This window comes from Echinops telfairi, unplaced genomic scaffold (genome assembly GCF_000313985.2).
Source record: "Echinops telfairi isolate 266 unplaced genomic scaffold, ASM31398v2 ScPeMD7_7405;HRSCAF=8443, whole genome shotgun sequence".
Classification (NCBI taxonomy): domain Eukaryota; kingdom Metazoa; phylum Chordata; class Mammalia; order Afrosoricida; family Tenrecidae; genus Echinops; species Echinops telfairi.
Window position 1 is genome coordinate 4,407,270 of NW_022111305.1, and position 22,598 is coordinate 4,429,867.

The window sequence follows — 22,598 nt, forward strand, 5'->3', positions numbered from 1 at the left end:
CGATGCCTGGAGGGTAGAGGGAATGTGGGGTGAAAAGCGGTAACTGATTACAAGAATCTGCGCATGGCCTCCTCCCTGGGGGATGGACAGCAGAGAAGAGGGGGCGGGGGATGTCGGACAGTGTAACATATGACAAAATAATAATAATTTATGAATTCTGAAGGGTTCATAAGGGAGGAGGGCGTGGGCAGGGAGGGGGAAAATGAGGAGCCGAAATTAAGGGCTCAAGTAGAAGGCAAATGTTTTGAGAATGATGATGGCAACAGATATACATATCTGCTTGACACAATGGATGTATGCATGGATTGTGATAAGAATTGTACGAGCCCCCAATAAATGATTTTTTAAAAAATTTTAAAAAGAGGAAGCACTAAAAAAATCTTTTCCAATGAATAGGGAAGGCCAAAGAAGACTCCATGCCTTGGAACCAGGGTGCTGGTGAAGAATTTGGAAAGTACCACGGATTGCCAAAAGAACAGAACATCCAGAATGCCCCTTCGACGTGAGGCTGGTGAGACTTCTCTTCACCTACGTTAGCCACGTTATCAGGAGAGACTTGTCCCTGTCCCTGGAAACAGTGTGTGGTAAGGCAGAGGACTGGTGAAAAAAAGAGCTGCCAAGAGAAGAGCTGGTTCGGTAGCTGCAACGACGTACTCCAACGTAAAACGTGGAGGATGGTGCGGCGCTGGGCCCTGATGTACCTGGGAGGCGGTGGTTCGGCATACACTCAAGGGCCTCTACCAACAATAAAGAATGCACATGCAGCTCACAGCTAGACTTAGTCAAGAAACCATCCGTTCATTTTAGTAATTGCTTTGAAAGGTTATAAAGAATATCACATCTTAAAAACTGAAATGCAGGTGAGTTGTTTAACCCTATTGATGAATACAAAATAAAAAATACCTAAGAGAGTCATAAGTATTTTGATGGTAACATTGTATACATTATATACTCTGGGTTGCATGAAATGAATATAAACAAAGGCAAACCAGTTCAAGTGATCATAGTAAAACGATTTAAAATTATACATCCTTGCCTAAATTGAGCAGAATATTTAAATTGAATCACATTGACCATATATTATACTATTATAAACATATGCTGGTGTCTTTCTCTGCATTTTAGTATATTTGGAGGAGACAAATGACCTTTGTGCTACATATGTTGTATTTTAAAAAATATCTTAAGATTAAACATCAGTGGAACGAAGGAATTATAGCGTTTATCCAATTCTTAACACAAATGACACCCTGGTAGCTTTCCTAGAGCTCAGTGTTTATAAGTCATTATGACCATCTAAAGCTGTCTCTTAGATGCTTTTTCGATATTTCAAACTAGCCAAAGACAGGGAAAATATTGTCGTGCTTTATAAAAATAGAAATGTAACTGATCCTGTACTACTTTTCTTGCCTTTCTTTACTTCAGCTTGCGCTCCATAAAGGATTTCTTAATTTAAAGTTGAAAAGTATCAGCTATAAACTGTTGGAAACGTAATAGGCAACCCACTTATAGGAGACGTGATTTTTTTTAAATGTTTACTTAGAGATTCTGAAAACCATCTGTATCTTCAATCCCCCCCAGTTGTGATTGACAGTTGCCTGTGCAATGCCTGTCTGTTTCAGAAGTAACTGAAAACGGGATTTTGAACTAAAAATTCATTCTTACTATCTTGACAAGTATGGTTTGGAGACCAAACTATTACTGGCTGAATATTCATGATAGTTAAGGTGTATTGTGCTAACCTGGCTCATTTGTCTCTTGCTCTCGGATGGTCGGACAACTGTGCAGCTGCCTTAGCTAGTTCCCTGCTTCAGCTGGCAAGGCTCACTTCCTGCAAGACATCCCTGAGGAGAAGCCACATGGACCTACCCCGATGCAGCCCTGGGTGCTGGTGCAGGCGCGTGGAGACCCCTGCCAGCACTGATATGCTGACACCACCACTGGATTCAAAGACTTTCTACCCACTGGCCTGTGATCCTCCTGATCCAGCGTCATTGTGTGTGTTTTGCGAGATAGAGGAGGACTTTGTAGATTGGTGTCAGACATATGGGCTAAGTCAGAATTATGGGCTTAGACTGGACGGGGTTAGGGTGCTTTCTGAATGTACACATACCCTTTCTATAAAATTCTCTCTTATACATATATGGGTTTCTGTGGATTTGTTTCCTTAGTTTACCCAGACTAGCACAATTCCCAATCACCTCTACTTCTTTTGTGAAGAACCCCCGTCCCCCAAAAGTTATCTGCTAATACCTAAGAAGTTCATGGGCTTATAATCAACTTCAGAGAGTAAAAAAGTATTATAAAAATTAAAATTTTATACATACACACAAATACACATAGCCATGCATATGTGATTTGATAATGGAAATTTCTACCTCCTACTTTTTGTACCATTGATGATACAGATATAAATGATTATATGTTATAAAAACCCTGCCAATAATTAAATTTCAGCTAAATTTATACTCAAGATAGAATTAAAGTAAGTGAACATGAACCTAATAGATAAGTACCATATTTCCAAAAATGGTATTTTAATAGGAAAGAAAAATGTTTTCTTATGAAAATCCTTTTTCTCCTTTTGAATTATTTCCCATTAAACAAACAAACAAACAAACCCCTCTGAAATAATCCAATCCAATAAACTGAATCAATACTAATAACAGATATTTTGTAAATATCTCCTACAAAAATGGAAATATTTAGCTTGCATTAGGAGATTGTTTTATTATATCACTGACTTCTGTGACACCATGTTCGATTGTTCTTCCAGAAATTAACTCCCAACTAGCTTTATTTTAAATAAAATACCTTTTATTTTGCATATAATTTTTTTTGCTATAGCTAAAAGGGAAATATACTATATTGAGTGTTTTTATTTCTTTAAGAAACACATTTGACTTGGCAACACGGATCCTAGAAAAAAAAATGAAGGTTGGCGATAATTTTGTAGTGTTCTTCATTCACTGCAAGTAGTTACAAAGTAAATTAATGACTTTTTCATTAGATTCATATAGGCACATCAGAGAGGTTTAAAGGAAGCCTGTGTGATTCAGAGATTTTCAGATGATGTTTCTAACAGGTCTACAAAATTCCAGATGGTTACTTTAACCGTTGAACACCCTGAGCTAAAGAAGTTTAAAGTTGGTTGCTCTGTGTACTGTTAACTCTCACACCTCTTCAGTTTTCAGATTTTCTTCTACTTACAAAGGAAACAAATAAATCCACATAACAGTGCAGCTTGAAAAGCCTGTGTTTCTCATCATGTATGTGAAAATAATAAACAAAGCCAATATTTAATATTCTTTTTTTGTGGCCTGTGTGTGTATGTGTTACTCATTCCATATTGTCACAAAGGCTTTTTTTAAAACACAATCACGCCATCAGATTGCCATGAATGAACAGAGATATTTTGATAAAACAGCTTCTCAAGAGCTAAGTTCAAGAAGAAGTAATCAACATACTTCATCATACACAATTCCTTTTCAATTTGACTATGATCAATGTTAATGAAGCAAAATCTCTTTTTCCATAATCACAAGGCATTATTGGAAAATGCAGAGCTGATTATGTAGTAGGGCTTGCCCCTCGTGAGTCTCACTAGTTACCAATAAATAGTTAACATTCCCATGCCGTAGGCATTACCTTTCTTACAAGACTTTATCATTCTCAGTTCGTCGTCTCAGGATGGAGGATCTCACAGATTTTCACAGTCAAAAGTGGCATTCCATTTGAAACCAGTTAGACAAAAACCACCTGCATGTGCATCTTGAATATCCAAAAGTAAGCTCATTGCCACTATTTATGTACATGGTGACCATACTTATCGTCATTATATTTTAAAACCAACTCTTTAAATTAGCGTTAGAATCGTGCACTCACAGTCTGTGATTTTCAGGGTCCTTTTGACTTCTCCACTTCCAGATCCCCCACAGCCATCTTCATCGTCACAATCCCCGCTGAGCTGTTCGCTCAGGCCACCGCCACTACCCAGCTGCAGAAGTTCCCACTTGTCGGGTTTGGGTGTCATCTGACCCTGTAACAACTAAAGGTGGACATCAAATGCATGGATTAGTATCAAACGCAGGCCGGCTAAGATCTCTGCTCAGAAGCATGTGCACGCATTGGAACGAGGCCAACATGGAGATGCCCTTTTTGGTGTACAGATCTTATTCAATCAATGCCTTAGAACTTCAGAGAGCTCTGCTCTGAATATTAGTGATCATGCTTTGGAATCCAATCTGAAAGAATCTATAAATCAATTGAAACTAGGCCCTTTTATGCATGAGCAATTTGGCTTGAGAATCTTTTGCTGCTGAGTAAAATGTGTTCAAAGTGCTAAACCAAATGCCCATAAACACAACTCCCTTGGCAATATATTGATTAAACAAATAGTCCAAGTATTCTCAAAGAGACAGTCCTGGGGAGAAGATGAGCCAGTCAGGGGGCGATGTAACAATGATGAAAAATACAACTTTCCTCTAGTTCCTAAATGTTTCCTCCCCACTCCCACTACCATGACTAGAATTCGACCTTTCAAGTCTGGTAGACCAGAGGATGTACACTGGTAGAGATAGGAACTGAAAATACAGGGAATCCAGGGCGGATGAGCCCTACAGGACCAGTGGTGTGAGTGGCGACACAGGGATGGTAGAGGGAGAGTGGGTAGGAAAGAAGGAACCAATTACAAGGAACTATATGTGACCCTCCCTCGGGGACAGACAACCAAAAAGTGGGTGAAGGGAGACGTCGGACAGGGCAAGATATGACAAAATACCCATTTATAAACTATCAAGGGCTCATGAGGGAGGGGGGAGCTGGGAAGGCGGGAAAATGAGGACCTAATGTCGGGGGTTTAAGTGGAGAGAAAATGTTTTGAGAATGATGTACAAATGCGCTTTACACAATTGATGTGTATGGATTGGGATAAGAGTTGTATGAGCCCCTAATAAAATGATTTTAAAATAAAGACAGTCCTGTTTTAGAAAACCATATTAAGTTAAAAAGATCGGGAATTTGAGGCATGGAAGTGCATACCATTATTTAAAAACTTTCCTGGATCAAATGCATATGGCACACAACTAAACATTACAACATAAGACTTAGATTCTACTTGCTTTTACATGTGAATAACATCACTAACTTCTCAGTCCTTGGTCCTCAAGTATTTAATTTATTTTATGAGTAAAATAGCTGCAATAATCTGTTTTTCCTACAGCATAAGGGTGCCCGTACTATTTTGGAATACTATTGGAAATTTCTGAACTCCCTTACAAAAAGGCAATGTTATGAATAATAGACCACATGACTTAAGGCTAAGACGGAGCAAAATGATCCAATGTGTGGCATTCACCCCTGGAAGGCAGTTTGGGAGGTGAGCACAGGAGCACACCTGAGCACTAGAGGGTACGACTATATTAGGAATGAGCTATGTCTCTGCAGAGCAACGAAAGGACAAGCACCTTCCCTAGGGCATTATGAAAGCAGTAGCAGTAGTCACTAGAAGAGATGGTCCAGGTCATCATAGTCAGAAGAAAAGAGTCATTAAACCCACTACCGAAGACAATATTTCATATTGAAAAGTAGACGGAAATATCTATAATATACATTTAATATTTTTAAAGAGAGCTTAAAATTCATAATTTTCAAAATAAAAAGTCAGGAATTTGGGAATATTCTAGTTGTTCCAATGCATTTTCCCTGGGAAATAAAGAAAATGATAAAGCAAGTTGAAAAGTCATTTCTTTTTATGTCCATTTTTCAAATTTTCAAAAGGGTTTCAAATTTTAAAAAGGGATTTTTTGACAGTCAAATAAGTCTGGGATGTGTTAGATTAAGTGAAGTTCCTATACTGTAATTCATATACAGATGCATATACTACTTTCTGAAGGAAAGTATGGATACAGGGATTCCAGATATGAAATACCCCACATAAACATTCAAATTCTGATGAAAGAAAGTAAAAGTAAATGCTACTATAAAATATGATACACTTTATTATTTGTTCTTTAGCATAATCATCATGGGCATAAATACTAGGTTTGAATTCTGATTCTGAGAATTAGGCGGGTTATTGAATAACTTGATCCCCTCATATCTAAAATGGGGACAATCATATGTTGGTGACATTGTTCTATTGTGAAAAAATGTAAAAAATATTACAGTGGGCTTGAGATATTGGTGGTGAATCAAGAAAAAAATATATACCCATGAGACAGCATGGCACAATACAACATTATTGGTTGTTTTGTTTGGCTGTATATTTTAGGTGCATGGACAGATAAATATATGGATGGTCCTGCGGAGCGGCAGTTTTGCAGCGGCAAGTGGCACCGAAACGCACCTAAAAGAGGGGAATGGCCAGGGCAGCCTGGTGAGGCAGGAGGCAAAGGGGGAGGGAGGGCACGCATATGTGCGGCTGGGCAATGTCCAGCTTCCGCCAAACGGAGACTCTCTGGGCCCGTCTCCAAAGGACGAAGACACCGAGGTTTCCTATGACAGCAACGTTTTCTCCTATCAAAGATCGGCAAGCGCTGTGCAAAGTTTCGTGAAGTATGTAAAGCAGGTATGTTCTAGGTGGATGGTTGGGTCTACTTTTACAATTGGATATATTCACTGTTGAGTCTCACAACACTGGATGTTCAATTATTGGGCTTCAGCTTGTGAAAAACAAATATGAACTTGTTTTTAGAGTCAGTACATACAGGTCCTCTTTGGACTCATTTACAAAACAAGTAATTTTCATAGTATTAGCACATTCAAATTAATAAAAATGTGATCATTATAATCTAGTTATTTACATATACTATAACAACAGAAGGAGCCCTGGTGGCATAACAGGTCAGTAGTTTGAACCTACCGGTTGCTCCTTGGGAAAAATGATGACGTTTTTGGCTCCTTAAAGATGTACAGCCACAAACACTCCTAGGGGCAGTTGTACCCTGTCCTACTGTTCGGTCAGAATTGAATCCACAGTTAGAGAGGACTAACCCTATGCCACGGAATTTAGAGTTTCCATTACAACAAAACTTAAGCATCCAGGATTTGTTAACTAGAACAATTGATAAAATGTCCGATTACATTGCTTAGATTAAAACATGTCAAAGTACTATCTAATGATTAAAAGAGCACATTTCTCTGGTGATGTTGCCCTTTCATCTCTTAAATTCTTTGTCAATATTTATCACTATAACTTCATTTCTTCCTTTTTTCTTCCTCAAAGTTCTTCCCATCATTTTTGAAGACTTTGGCTAGAATCAAGATGAAATCTCCTGAACAATATCTATATTATATAAATCACAAAGACTAGCAAGCCATTGGTTACAACTGAAAAATGCTAACACCCTGACAACACATGAAGGGGAAAAAAACGCTTACAATTTATTAAAGTTTATCTTTTGGGTATGAGTGGTCATGTAGATTTATGATCACTCATAAAATCATTTTAGTGACCAGTAAATGTAAAGGAAAATATGTTTTGAAAAGCAAAATAAGTGTTTTGTCTTCCATAGTTCTTAGAGTAACATTATTTCAATGTTACTCTAAGAAAATTCTCAAAGTATACAAGCACAAAAGTTTAAGGAATAAAACTATAAGTACTAGCACATAATACTTTAAACGGTCTGTTATGGGCAGAATTATAAAGTGCCTCACTGCCTGTCTAATATTTATCAGCATAATCTCTTGGAGAGGAAATCTAATATGCTCTAGATTTTGTAATAGTACGAAGGTTGCTATCATTGCTATCAATTAACTTTTGAGTTTACATGGATGGGCGTTATCCAGGGGACCTGGTCTTTGGCTATCAGCAGAATGGGTAAATGGAGAGATTCAAACACAGGGAAGTCTTAGAAAGAGGGATTTGCTACAGGCCTGAAAGTATTGAGAGTCTGTATTGTGAGAAGCCCTTAGGAGGCTCTGCCCAAACCCCTGGGCACAGAACAATGAGAAACCTCTGGAAGTTGCAAGTGGCCCAACAGCCACCAAGGGATCAGCACCCCCTGTTCTTCAACAGAGCTCAGTCAACACACTAGGTGAACAGGAGAAAACGCTCCCTCAGATCCCCCACCAGCCAAACCAGCGATCCTTTCAGCCTTGGGAGACCCTGAACAGAAAACCCAGCCAAATCCAGCAGCACTTCTGATTCCCAGAGACGTGAGCTAATTAATGCATGCTGTTTTCAGCTGCTGAGCGTGTGGTACTTTGTTACGTAGCACGAGAAAATGAAAAGTGTCCCTAACCACTAAATGGACCACACTTGCTTTTTGTTCGACTGTTTAAGACATCTTTCAATTTCCTGGCTTGCACTCTTAGATCAGTATTTCATGAGAGACCAGCTTTCGAAGAAAGCAGTACTCTTGGAGGTAAACAAGCCGAGCTTTGTCCTTTTACAACTTTTCTGTTTCTCGGCTCTTCACAGTTCTATTGTTTTCTGAGTCCTGACTCTTGCAGGAAGTGGCATAGTGAATGTTTTCTATGATCAACTGAACCAAGTATATCTAGATTCCCATCGATCCCTAATTGCAAGCCCACTTATCTGTCTCAGTAAGCAAAGGTGCTGTCTCATTATTTTTACTTTCCGAATGCGTAATGATCTCACGAGTCCATGAGCGCTCATTTTAACAAATGTACTGAGTGAATTTTCAAAAATGTCCACTGCATTTCCAATCAATGAAAACAATAGGGCTTTCACACTACTGTTCTTATTTAAATTCCCCCTTTTAATGCGGATTTCACCTTCTTTTTTTCACTCTTAGTTTGCTCATCTTTATCTGCTATTCCCTGCTCCCCCACAGTGTGTTTCAGGTAACAAAATAAATATTCTTTTCTTTTCTTTTTGGTCTCTTTCAGGGAATCCATCCTAATAGATTATGGTTTTGACTGAATATAACTTGGGCTCAAATTTTTATCTGTAGATCCAATTGTATTCCTTAATCTCTAAACAGCTATTAGACATAAATATAAATAGTGCAGACCTAAAACGGACTTCTGGTCTGCACTATGTACTCATGAGAAACCTTGTGGGTGCACTGGTTTAAATGTCTCAGTGCTAACAAGTCAATGGTTCAAACCCACCCGCCCCTCTCTGGCCGAAAGAGGAGGCAGCTTGCTTCGACAAAGGTGGGAACACTTGGAACACTGTGGAACAGTTCTACTCTGTCTCATGGGGGGCTGGAAGTTGATCTGGCTCACCGGTAGGGGGCTTAGTTTTATTTACGCATCATTATCACCTATCTTTCCCATTCACCACAGGAAGACTATCAGTTCCCCCTACTTATTTTCACGGTATTGTCTTTACCCTAATTACTACTTTCACCATGCCCTGTTTCTGTGAAAATGTTCTTTGTGATCCTTTCCTGCCAAATCACTATTCCCAACATGTGTTCAAAGGCGAAATATCAGTCCAGATACATGCGCCACATAAAGTGATTCTGGGGTAAAAAGATTTGGGAAATGCATACAACAGCTTCTAATAAGACAATTATAAACTGAAGGCCCATGAGAAGTACTTAAACAAGCAAGCTTGATTAGTTGAGATTCACCCCAAAATTGGGTCACTGAGATTACCCAATTTTCAATCTCAGATATCTATCTCTTTTGTCAACCTACAATGTTCAGGCAATCTTTCAACTCTGTCTGCCCCAGTCAATGGTACTTAATTAGCTTTTTGATTAATGGCAAATTTCCTGTCATCTAGTTGTCTTTATACCCCGTCTCAGTCCAAAGAGTGCTTTCTGTATTGTAGATGCAAAATAAATGCTTTATTTTTATTTTTGGAAATGATGTATTACGATTATGCTTCAATATCTCGTATGTCTAGCTTAGTGCTTTCAGGTCTATGCAAATCACTAGAAGTCCTGATATTCTAAAATAACTTTTAGATTCATACTCATTTACTGGTAAATGGGTAGACTCACTTATTCATTCGGTGACATGAGTCGAGTGTATATAGTAAAACCTGCGAAACCAGATGTTGACATTGTTGTTCTGTCTGCATTCTCATAAGTTTTCTTTAATGGCGGTGTGGTCTCAGCACCTTGGTGTTGCTTGTTTCAGTGAAAGGATCGGAGTTTTCTTTCTATGGCAGCTTCTGCTCCCCCGGGTTCTGCTTTCCAAATTTTCATGGATGTGTAGCAAGTGTTTTGAAAGATAAATGTCATATCGAATGATAAGACAATATTTGGTTCTGAACAGTTTTTCAGTATATATTTGTTTCAATGTTTTAATTTGTGAATATGCAACAAAGTAAAAATAAAATTAAAAAATGACCTGAAAAATCAGGAAAAAAGAAATCCTAAAATTATAGTTTTGTGAGCTTGCTAAATTCTTTTTCTTGTATCTTTGACAAGAAATCATTTAAAACAACTATATTCTTGAGGACATCAGTTAAATTGTTTAAATAATCATTTAACACTGAGGAGTTCTGGTAGAAGATACCCATTTATGTTTGTGTTTGTCACCTTAGTAACTATTAAACATAAAGGAGAGAAATATTCCCATTACTGTTTTAACACATTCTTTAGTAAAATTCCAGAAATTAGGATATTTTTAAAAATTGATTAATTTTCTAAAATCTTTTTTCCTATTATATAGAGGATTATATAGCGGAAACTTCAGCTGCTTATGTTGGATCATCAGGAAATTCACTTTTTATGACTCCCTCCTCCACCACCACCCCCCCTCCATCACTCCATCCTCACGGGCAAGTGCTAGTTCACATCCTACTTCTAAAGTACCTGGGAGAAACATACACAGCCACCATCGCCATGAAAGTGGAACAATTCTGCTCTCATTTCTTAAATAAAGCAAAATAAATTCCTTAGAAGTTCATGTGAAAGAGTATACACAAGTAAAATGAATCTGCAGAAGGAGGGATGAAGACAGATTTTACAGGCGTAGACACCTGCCACACACGCTAAAGAATTTCTTTTCTGTTGTACCACATCCACAAATCATAATTTCATGTATTCATAAGATATGAGAAGTTTTATTAAATATGATCAAAATCCCCCCAAATGTAACAGTACTTCTCTGTGTCTACCTTCTCTTCAACTGCAAAATGGGAGTAATGGTATTTACTGTGAAGTATAATAATAGTACTTACTGTGAACTGCAAAATGGGAGTAATGGTATTTACTGTGAAGTATAATAACAGTACTTACTGTGAACTGCAAAATGGGAATAATAGCATTTACATTGTAAGTATTTTGAGGTTAAATTATGTGAAGAGAAATATTACTGTAAGAATTCAGAAAATGTTAGGTGTCCTTTTCATTATTGTGGTAGTTACATAATCTAGTGTCAATTTGAGGATTAAGAGTGTAGGGGTGGAGTCTAGCTTGTCAATCAGGTCATAGCCCATGAGGCCTCTGTGTGGGCATGGCCTTCTCCTAGGAATTCTGGGAATTCCTGTACTTCCTCTTTGGAGGCGGGAAACACTTCTCTCTCTGCCACTCCCTGGGGGGCATTGTAGCTGACAAGACACATGGAACTATGCTAGTGCCCTAAGTTGGAGAAGCCACATGGACCTACCCTCATGCAACCAGACCTCCGAAGCCACAGAGGCCATGTAGAGACCCCTGCTAGCGCTGAGATGCTTACAATGCGACTGGATCCAAAGACTTTCTACCCACTGGCCTGTGAGTGTCCTGCATTCGGCATCATTGCCTGTGTTTCCTGAGTCAGAAGAGGACTTTATAGGTTGGTATCGGACTTATGGACTTGGACTGGAGTGGGTTGGGATGTTTTCTCACTGTTCAATTGCTCTTGTATATAAATCGCTTTCTTCTACACATATGTGTGTCCATGGATTTGTTTCTCTAGTCTACCCGGACTAACACAATTATTATCATGAAAATCATTAAGAAACAGAACTGGCTACCCCCATTGCAATTTTGAAGACAGAATGCCTATGTTTACCCTCATCCTCTTCTGTCATATATACCTGCTAAACATAAAGATGATGGGTACTTAACAGCAGTGCCTATACCCCTGGAATGGAATGAAGGGCATAAAACCAATCAATACATACATATTTATAGAGCATTTGTAACAAAGGAAAAGATATGATTCTGAATCTTAGCCACATATTAATTGTGTGCCTTTAGGAAGACAACTTAAGCCTATTAAAGCTTACTTTATTCTACTGCATGGAAAATGACTTTACATACTACAAAAGCACTATGATTACAGAGTTTTGTGCAACACACAGTTTCCATGACTTTACAGTCTCCATACTTTATTGAGAAACCAGCAAAATAAGGACACAGTAAAATGACAACAAATTTTGGTTAGTCCTCCTTTCCTCAATGCTGTGTAGTTTGTAGTCATGTGAAAACTAGCTGAAAATACTCAGTTTTGAGGACGGATGCTGCCTGCTTATGACTAATTGGTTCCTGAAGCTCATTAGCAATGCGATATTGGAATGTGAGTTTAGTGGGTAGAATATCTGAAGACTCTAAAGTAATGTTTTTCTTTCAACTGGTGCATTAATTCCATATCGACTAAGTTCATTATCTACTAACTGCTAATATCCCATGGTTGCGATAGTCCGTCCAACACTTTCACTACATCTGACTATAGATGACTCATATAGTTCATGTTTGCTGCGAAAGATACACATATTCATTATATTAAAAATTTTCAAACATCAGGGCAGTTGAAAGTGCTTTTAAATACATAGTGATATATCTTTAAAATATTGCTCCCTTGATAAAACAACCACTTATGCAAATATATCAGAAGTATAAGCCTGTTTGCAAAGTACTAGTAGATAAACATTAATCATTAATCAGATATAAGCAGTAATCATATCTTCAGCAATTGGTTCAAATATAAAATCTGCTCTAAGATTTAGATTTTGGATGATTTTTTTAGGTAAAAAAGTAAAATCTTGGCATAAAATCTTCACACTAGGAAACTAAGACATAGAAAATAAGTGAGCTTGTCAATTAATCTGTAGAGAATAAATTCCAAAGTGGTGCAAACGGGTAATTGCTTGCTGCTGATTGAAAAGTTTGAAGTGCAAGTTCCCCCAGAGCCATGAAGACAGGCCAAGCTAATTGTTTTAAAGAATTTCCCTTTTACTCGTACCTTTTTAATGTTGTGAACTAGGTGAAGGTTTATGTGTCAGATCATTAAATTTATATACAACGATTTAAGGAACTTATCAAACCTCACATTAGCCCGAAACCTGATCCTTTGATGTAGCTTCTTTTCCTGTTCGATGACTAGCTTCCTCTTTACTGAAGTGAGTGCTATCAACCCTGGCCTATGGCCACATCACCGGGGTAACCTCCAAAGTCTGTATATTTGATGACATGAAAGTGTTTGCTTTGTGTTTTGTTTTGTTTCTTTCTCCTGTGTAACAGTGGTCTCATGCAATATTTGTCCTTTTGTGATGAACTAATTTCACTCATCATAATGTTCTCCGGCTCCTCCATGTCATGAGGTGGCTCCATTATTGTTTTTCCGTCCTTTGCTGTGTGTTTGTATCAGAATGCCTTTATCCATTCTTCTACTGATGGGTATTTAGAGTCCGTCCATCTACTTGCTATTGTGAACAGGCTGTGATGAACATGGGTGGACATACGTCTGTTTGTGGTAGGGCTCTTAATTCTTTAGGGTCTACATTCAGCAAAATGATTGCCGAGTCTTATGGGATTTCTTTTCTCACTGTTTGAGGCAGTGCCAATGCACTTTGCACAGCAGTTGAACATTTCTACAGTCCACCCAGCAGTGTATGAGGTTCCTAAGCTCTTTTCAGCCTCTTCAGCACTTGCTTTGTTTTGTTTTGAACTTGTCTGTTATTGTTGGTGGAAGGTGGTATCATGTCATTGTTTTGATTTGCATCTCTTAGATGAGCAGTGATACTGAGCACATTTTCAAGACCTCTACTTTTGAAAAATTAGCCACTAAAAGCCCTGGGAAGCACAGTTCTCTTCTGACATACATGACACTGCCATGCGTCATAGCACCTGGTCTGCTTTTCTTAGAGAGCAGACAGATTTTAAATACAGACAGAGAAAAAAAAATCCTTCTATTTCTCTCTGTGTGGGGTTTAAAATTTTTGGATCTGAAGCAATTAGTATCTGCATTTTTATACTGTTGAAGTGAAATTGATCATGAAAATCATTAACATGTTAAAAATTGGAAATCAAATGTTAAATTGCTCATGGTATATGTCTAGATTTATCTCTGGAACATATTTCAAATTAGACCTTTCTTTAAGTGCTATTTCAAAAAGGCATTTTCAGCCTTGTTTTCAAAGTAGCTTCCCTTTCTTCAGTGCTCCAACTTTACTTCCATCCAAATAGATCGTCATTCGCTTTACTAGTACGATTTACAATCACATTTTATGTATTAATTACAATAAACTTTCCACCCTTTCTTTTTTAAATTCAGAAAATATTTTATCCACATGACCCACATGCTATAAATCTCAGATTTATATATTCAAAACGTTAAACCTTTATAGACCATTACACTAAAAAGTCAAACATGTTTTGCAATCCGTCATGTTCTGTTAGGTTGACCAGACACCGAAGTTGTTTCTGCAGGATTTCTTGTCGTGTTTGCTTTCAGTTTGAGGTTTCTGATCTTGGCTTCTGTTCTGCTGGTGATTTGAAAGGTCACTTCTCGGTTGGCATTTGGTTTATGCAATGCAGTCTGGCAATTTATAAAATTGCACGATTCTGTAAATACACTAGTGAACTTTTGAAAAAGGCTCATTACATTCATTCTCTGGCTTCTGTTACTATACCAAAGTAATTTCTTCTTGTGTCCACAGAAAATCCTAGAAGTGCTTCCTCCTTCCTGCCCAAACTCTTACCTCGAATTCAGATGGAGCCAGTTTCTTCTTCTGAGCCATCATATAAAAAGTGACTGGGGACAGTTGTAATTGACATATGTATTAATCCCAACTGCAATTTAAACTTGGGAACTGTTAAAACTAAGGGACAATGAGTAACTACAGAAATAAAATGGAAATTGGAAAATAACTCTCCATTTCAAAACCTTGTTTTTTAAAGTAGGATTCACGGAGGCAATATGTATGCCAAACTTATTGATGCTCAAATGACTCTCATGCAGAGGCTACATATAAACAGTCCAAAGACCAGCTAGAATTGGTGCTGAGGCTAGAACCACACAAGCAGCTCCAGAAATAATGCCAGAGTCTTCTATCAACTCATCCAGGTCAGGTCAAGCAGAAAGGCAGAGAAGGTTCGTGATAGGATTCGGGGAAGAAATAGAGGCATTTTGTTAAGAAAGCATTGTGTAATGAACTTGCCAAAGGAGAATGGGAGAAAAAGGAGAGTACAAAAAAGGGAACTTAGGGCAATTCATTTCCGATACCATGTTTAGTGCAGTAAGGAAGAGTATGACTCGAATCTCATCAACATTAGTCGACATGACATAAGTCGACACTGTCGTGAGTCAATTCTGATGCGTAAACAGAGTACAAAAGCCCCGTGGGCTTACAAGGACATACATCGTTATGACAGCAGAACGACGAGGCTGTCTCCTGAGGAAGCACTCGTGGGTTCGAGCGTCTTGACTGGGGTTAGCAGTCCAAACGTTGGTCAGAAGTTTCAAACCGCTGACCTTGAGGTTCACAGCCCAACTTGTGACCCCTCAATGCCACCCCTCAAAAAAAAGGTGAGTGTGAGGAACAGAAGGATTTCTCTTAAGTTGTCTCCCCAAAATATGTACCAGACTTAGCTGCTTAAGAGTGACTGTACAATAGGTGATCAGCAAAAGTAGGTCAGAGGTTATTCTCCTTGACATCAGCCGTCTATAGTGGCTAGACTACTAGTCTGACTCACCCTAAATAAGACCCACTCCCTTCTGATAAGGATAGTGGTGGTTGCAGGAGATACCAGAGAGTGCAAACCCACCCAAGGATGACCAAGGTTAGGTAGTCATTATCAGCTGTCTAGATCAAGCAGACACCATTGTTTATCCCACAACAAATGTGGGCACACCCCTAGGTCATCCCCCTCCTATTGATTGTATTGCCTATGTCACTACCCCTCCCTGTGACTCAGGTTATTGTCCGCTATCAGGGGACTTGCATGCCTCCCAGAATAGTAGTTGTCTGTTTTATTATATAAGACATCAGAGTGATCAAACTTGTTCTAGAATGAATTGTATTGCCCCTTTCTGTGATGTCTGACTCTGTAATCAGATCCCCCTAAAGTGATATGATGCATGACTAGCAATAAATAATGAGGCTCCCTGGTTCTCGGGAGGGTGGCTGTAGAAGGTGACTAAGGAGGACGAAGCAGCGGCTTCTTCTCTGACGGCTAAGCCCCCTCCACGAGGACCATCAAGCCCAGCTGAGGTCAGCTATGCTACCATGAATTGCATCTGACTCCATTACTTGACTCCATCCTTTAACTCTCATGCTCTCTATGACTTTACTATAATCTCTACTTATTATTGCTGTACAATTGCGCCTACCGAACCTGTGATGTTTTGTGGGGTTCCCTCTTTCCTTTAACCCCACAGGTGAGCTATATTCTTTCCAGTTCTGCTTCTGCATTTCAAAGTTAGTTTGGTATAGCAAGACCATGTTTGTCTGTCTACCAAGAGGTCAACCAGGTAGGTCCAGCTGTCTTCTGCTTCCTCAGGCACCATGTGTTTTCTGACTTACGTCCTCAGGCAACAAGTGTGTCTGCAGTAGAGTCTAGTTCACCCAGTGGAGTTTCCGCAACAGCTGGACCTGACACAGCCTCTGGGGCATGCCATGCACCTGAAAGATCTAGGGTCCAGCGACCCAGCATTCCAGCTGGGTCCCCAGGATGCACCCAGGAGCACCAGAGGCCCCAGGTCAATATGGCCCATTCAGTGCAAACCACCAGGGACACGGCCCACCTGGGGTCATCCAGAGCCTTTTCAGTCATTCTTCCCTCAACTCCAGGCCCATCCTCCTACTTTTCCTATCAAGAGTCATGGATTTCTGTTTCCCCAGATGTGTTTGCACCCTTGGAACACTGGACCATTTCAGAATCATTAAGGAACAATTCTACTGTATCCTGTAATTTCACTCTGCTTTAGAATGACCTCCATGGAGGTTTCAGTGGTCTGCGGTTTGTGGTCTGGTAGGGTCCCTGGCTGACACAAATGGTTAAAGCCCTCTGTTGTAAAGGAAAGGCTGGACATTTCTAGTTACACAATGGTGCTTCAAACAAAGACCCTTTGATACGTTTTAGGAGAAAATCACTCATTGGACACCTCACAGAGCACAGTTCTACTCTGACACACATAAGGGCACCTTCATCACAACCAACTTGATGGCAACTGGTTTTATAGGGTAGCTTCTAACCCAGCAGTTGTTTTGTTTTAATCATTTTAATGGGGGATTGCACAAATCTTATCACATTCCATCCATGCATCCATTGTCTCAAGCACATTTGTACATATATTGCCATCATCATTTCAAAGCATTTTCTTTCTACCTGAGCCCTTAGTATTTTTGGCATTTCCCCCTCCCTTCTCCTCCCTCCCTCATGAGCCCTTGATAATTTACAAATTATTATTATTTTTTCATGTCTTGCACTTTCCGATGTCTCCCCCCCACCCCCATTGTCTGTTGTCCACCCCCCTGGGAGGGGGTTATAGGTAGGTCATTGTAATCAGTTCCCCCTTTCTTCCCCAACCTTTCCCTTCCCCTCCTGGTATGACTACTCTCAATATTGGTCCCGAGGAGTTTATCCGTCCTGTATTCCCTGTGCTTCCAGTTCTTATCTGTACCCATGTACATGCTCTGGTCTAGCTGGATTTGTAAGGTAGAATTAGGGTCATGATGTTGGGGGGGGAGGAAGCATTAAAGAACCAGAGGAAAGCTGTATGTTTCATTGGTGCTACACTGCACCCCCGCTGCCCCGTGTTCTCCCCACGACCCTTCTGTAAGGGGATGTCCAATTGCTTACAGATTGGCTTTGGGTCTGCACTCCTCACCACCCACCTTTTCACATTATGATTTTTTTGCTCGCCAGCAGTTATTTTTAACCTAACCATGTTAATACCTGCATACCTCCAACCCTATCTTTATATACAAGATAAATAGTTAAATATCCACCAGATGATACAGACTCAACTGTATCATTTGTCCCAACTGTGTCATTACTTCTGGCCTCTCCCCGCCGGAAAGTGCCTGTTGTGGGTATCACTGTGAGCAAAATATTAGCACTTTATTACTGACAGCAGGCTTAGAACTACATGCCCAGTTAGTCCACGTACTTCTCCTGGCTCTACAGAGCACAGCAAACTCGTTTCCCAATTCAATGATGACACAAAGCTGCACATTCACTAACCCTGATGGAAACCACGAAACCATTACCAACTATGACCAGATCGACATTTAAATATAAACAACTCAATCTCTCCTGGTGAATCCGGTTTCAATGAACTACACTGGAATCGGAAACCTGTACTTTGACCAAGCCGCAGTTATATTAATGGAAGAAGATGAGGATACTGAATGTTTTAAAGTCAGAAAAGACACCCATCAGGATTAGATCCTTCGCCACCCTTATCAATCTGAAGGCTGAGTAGAAAATCTGAAAAGCTGAACTATTTAAAGAAGATCAATGCATCACGATTGGAGGATAACCCTCAACAATCTGCAATCTGCCGGTGATGCACCTTACTTACGGCACGTGCAGAGGCCTGGAGACATTAACTGATGGAGGGCAAAGATTATTTATTTTAGATTGCACCGCATTTCCTCACAAGTGGACCAATAACGAACATAATGAGAAATGGAGAAAATAACTACCTGGCCATGGATTTCATGTTACTTGGGTCCATAATCAATGCTTATGGAAGCAGAAGTCAAATAATCTAAAGACATCTTGCATTGAGGAAATCGGCTGCAAAGGACCTCTTTAAATTGTGAAAGTTGTCACTTTCTGGACTAAGGGGTTGATCCAAGCCATGCTATTTTCAATACCCTCAGATGCATGGGGAGTCTAATTAATGTATAGGAAGATCAGAAGAGAACTGGTACATCTTAATTATGATGAAGGCAAGGAATACTGAATAAATCAGAACTGCCAGAAAAATTAGCCAGCCAGTATTGGAAGAAGTACAGCTAGATGCTTCTTAAATGCAAGGGTGCCAAGACTTGGTCTCGTGCATTTCAGGCATATTATCTCCAGGGACAGTTGCTGGAGAAGAACGTCAGGTAGATACGGTAGAGGGTCAGTAAAAACGAGAAGACCTTCATTGAGATGGATTGCCACCAGACCTGCAGCAATGTCGGAAGCTCAACAATAATTGGCAGTGGTACATTCTGGTGGACATGGGGTCTTCATGGTGTACAATGGCCTAATGCACACGCACACACACAGAGTAAGGAAAAAAGACTTATAAAGGTAGCTATCAATGTTATTGCATAGGTGTAAGCTTTTATTGCAGAGCTAATCCTTAACTATACTAATTATCACATTTTACGAAGGCAATGCTGCTTTTCTCTTTACTCGTCTGTTATTTTTGCTTTTTGTGACCTAATCATAAAGAGGGGAACTGGCAGTAAAATATCTCAATTATCTCCACTGCCGACAATATCATGCAATTTCCACGTGGAACTTAGGAAACTAGCATTTTCTATTATTAGTTTAAAGTTTCAGACCATTGACAGCACAATTAATAACTGAAAGCTTGGAAGTTCTTTTTAATGGGAGGAGAGGAACCTTTCTTAGAAGAAAGACCTCACCATCCACTTTTGACAGATCAGCCATTGGTAACCCTCCGGAGCGCAGTTGTGTTCTGACACACACATCGCTGCCATGAGTTCAAATAGACTTCATGGCAATCGGGATGCCTGTATTCCTAGTTTGGACATTTACATTTCAAATGTTTTATTCTCCCATGATATTTACGGCTAAGATAAAAGGTACATATCGTTCAAATATGTGTGGTGATTGTTACCCTTTAACCGTCTATCTGAATGAGCCTGAAGTCATTATTAACATGAAGACAGAGTGAAAGACAGGAAGGAAGAGCGAAAGGAGAAGAAAGGAAAGAAACAATAAAGAAGCTCGAGCCATGCCACCCCAGCGTTCTCAATCACATGGGAGCAGACTGTTAATATATGCGCATTTCCATTGCTTTTTACAAAGACCTGTGGAGGATTGCAAATTGATTTAAAACCTGGCTATGGCGACTTTACACATTTCTTTCATTGGCCAGCTGTGCAAATTCACTTTCAAATGCTCTATTAAAAACATATTCTGGAGAGATTCCCCTCAAATTTCCTAGTCAATTAAAGGTTCCCTTCCCAAAGAAGCTCATTCTTCTCCCATTTAATATGACACCCATGTGTGTGGCAGATGGTGACAAGACAAGATCCTCAAAGATGTCATTCGGATGCTCACCTCACAAAGAAAGCCCTCTCCTCTACGATTCTTCATCTAAACTCTAACAGACTTGGCAAAGCTACACCAGGTGGAGAAAAGAGAATATCAGTTTGGAAAATAATTCTAGAAATAGTTTGAGAAAAATGGGTGAAATTCGATGCCTTTGATGTTTTTTGTTTGGGGTGAGGGAAATAGTTTGGTTAGAATTCCAAGCCAAATTTGCTCCTTATTTATTTAAAGATATTTGAAGCAGTTCATTCTAGTCTGGCCTCTGCTGAGAATTTAGATTTGAACACCAGGTATACAGAATCACAATCTACTTTTTGATTTGTATGGATCTCTTGGTAACTTAGTTCCATCTTTCCATCAGAATCGCCTGGGGATCCTGTTAAAATTTAGATTCTGATTCTTATATCTAGTGTTGAAATTACTTCAGACAAATAATTTAAGCTTATAAGCCTAAATGTTGTATTAAATGAAGAAAGCAGATAGAATTCTAAATATCTTTTAGCTCTACAATTATCATTTCTACTAGGATAAATGAAATTCTACATTAGGTTTGGAAATAGTTATTACATCATTAAGATTTACTGCAGGTCTCCTTGGACCATCATTTTAATTCTATTTTTTTCCCTATAGATTCAAATTTTAGAGTTATTTTTAAAATTGAAGTATAGGTTATACATCAGAAAGTGCATAAAGTAAAGTATACAACTTTAAGATCTTTATACTGTGAACTCAGCCACATGACCACCAAATCACTGCTTACATGTTTACTAATTCCACAAAAGTCTTTATCAATATCTGTCATTAGATTGTCCCAGACACAACTCAGCTTGCCATTTCTTCAGTTCCGATTAATTTGGGTTGAGGGCAATATGCAGATGTGAACATGATCATGACACTCACACAAGGAGCAACAGTGTGGGTTTTTGGTGAGTGAGGGGGGAGCAGGGTCTGGCCATGTTAAACTTGTCAGTTGCCTCAGAATGCTAAGGCACAATGAGACTTCTAGGAACGAGGATTTCACCTACTACTTGGATGCTAAGTGTATCCAGTATAACCGAGTCTACACAAGAGACACAGACACAGCGTTTGCAAAGTGAAAGCTAGTCTTATTCTCATTATTAGAAAACAAGTAGTAAACACTAGGGCCACGTTATTATGATGAACCAGTCCACCCCCATATGCATGACCACTTTGTAGGAACAGGACTTCACGTCTCAAAGGGGAGTCCCAACTTAGCCTTTCCCAAAGCCATCCCTAAGTCCTGGTCATAGGCCTCAGGTCAGATGTTGGGTTTACTTCATTGCAGCTTCCAGCTCCACCCATTCTGCACATAGCACACCCGCCCCACTTGCTCAGCTCTGTCAATGCGTCTTGTGTTAGGCTTTGCCTTTTTATAGGAAGACCATTAAACAAGGTACCACAATCTCTGCCAAGATCCCTGCTTGCGATCTTGACCCTTAGGCCAGCATCCTCTCAGCTCTTTCAGGTCTCGGGTTCTCTGTGACTCATTCCCTTGAGTATTGTCAATGCCTTGAGTGCTGTCTGCTGAGGGCAGTAGTCCTTGATCCATACTATGGTGCTTTTCACTGGGGTAGCAGGTTCTCAGGGCAGCAACCAAAGGGCCAAAGGATGCCCTCTGCTCTCGTCTCTTCTTGATCAAAAGGTTCCCCAGAAACCTCTGTTCAATTAGCCTGTTATGTGAAAAAAAAAAATCCCCATAATCTTAAGGCATGGTCCTTGCAATAGGATTTTAAAATGAATAAACCCTTAGCAGGACCATTCAAGTCTAACAGATTAATCTCTGCAAATAACTCGAACAGATAGTGAAAACACCATTTACTTGGCATTTTGTCTTGAAACAAATCCTGTGAGGCAGCTGTAAACTCCAGGCTAAAAAAGCCATAGAAGAAAACCCATTGCACTGTAATGATATTTTATTCTGTCAAATCAACAAAGAATACATAATTTTTCCATTCTACTGTTGTTCAATCATAGCATTGTTTCAAGTTTCTGGCTATAATTTTACAATGGAATTCTTGTCTACCACCTTAGGCATACAAAAATTGCCATATCTTTTAGTTCCCTGGGTGGTGCACATGGTCAAACCCTTAGATGAAAATTGAAAGATTGTCAGTTTGAATCCACCCACAGGCACCTGAGAAGAAGAACCTGGTGAGCTACCTCCTAAACGTTGCTGTTATGAAAACCCTATGATGTATATAT

At 39.4% G+C, this 22,598-nt stretch overlaps 1 protein-coding gene across 1 annotated transcript in view; it reads right to left on the reverse strand.

Annotated features, from left to right (window-relative positions):
- Nucleotides 1-3,856: 3,856 nt before the first annotated feature.
- Nucleotides 3,857-22,598, reverse strand: part of GPC5 (glypican 5) — a 737,283-nt gene continuing 718,541 nt past the window's right edge. The window contains exon 6 of the mRNA XM_004709780.1: nucleotides 3,857-4,048. Within this exon, the coding sequence (XP_004709837.1) occupies nucleotides 3,857-4,048 (192 nt within the window). The remainder of the gene's footprint in view (nucleotides 4,049-22,598) is intronic.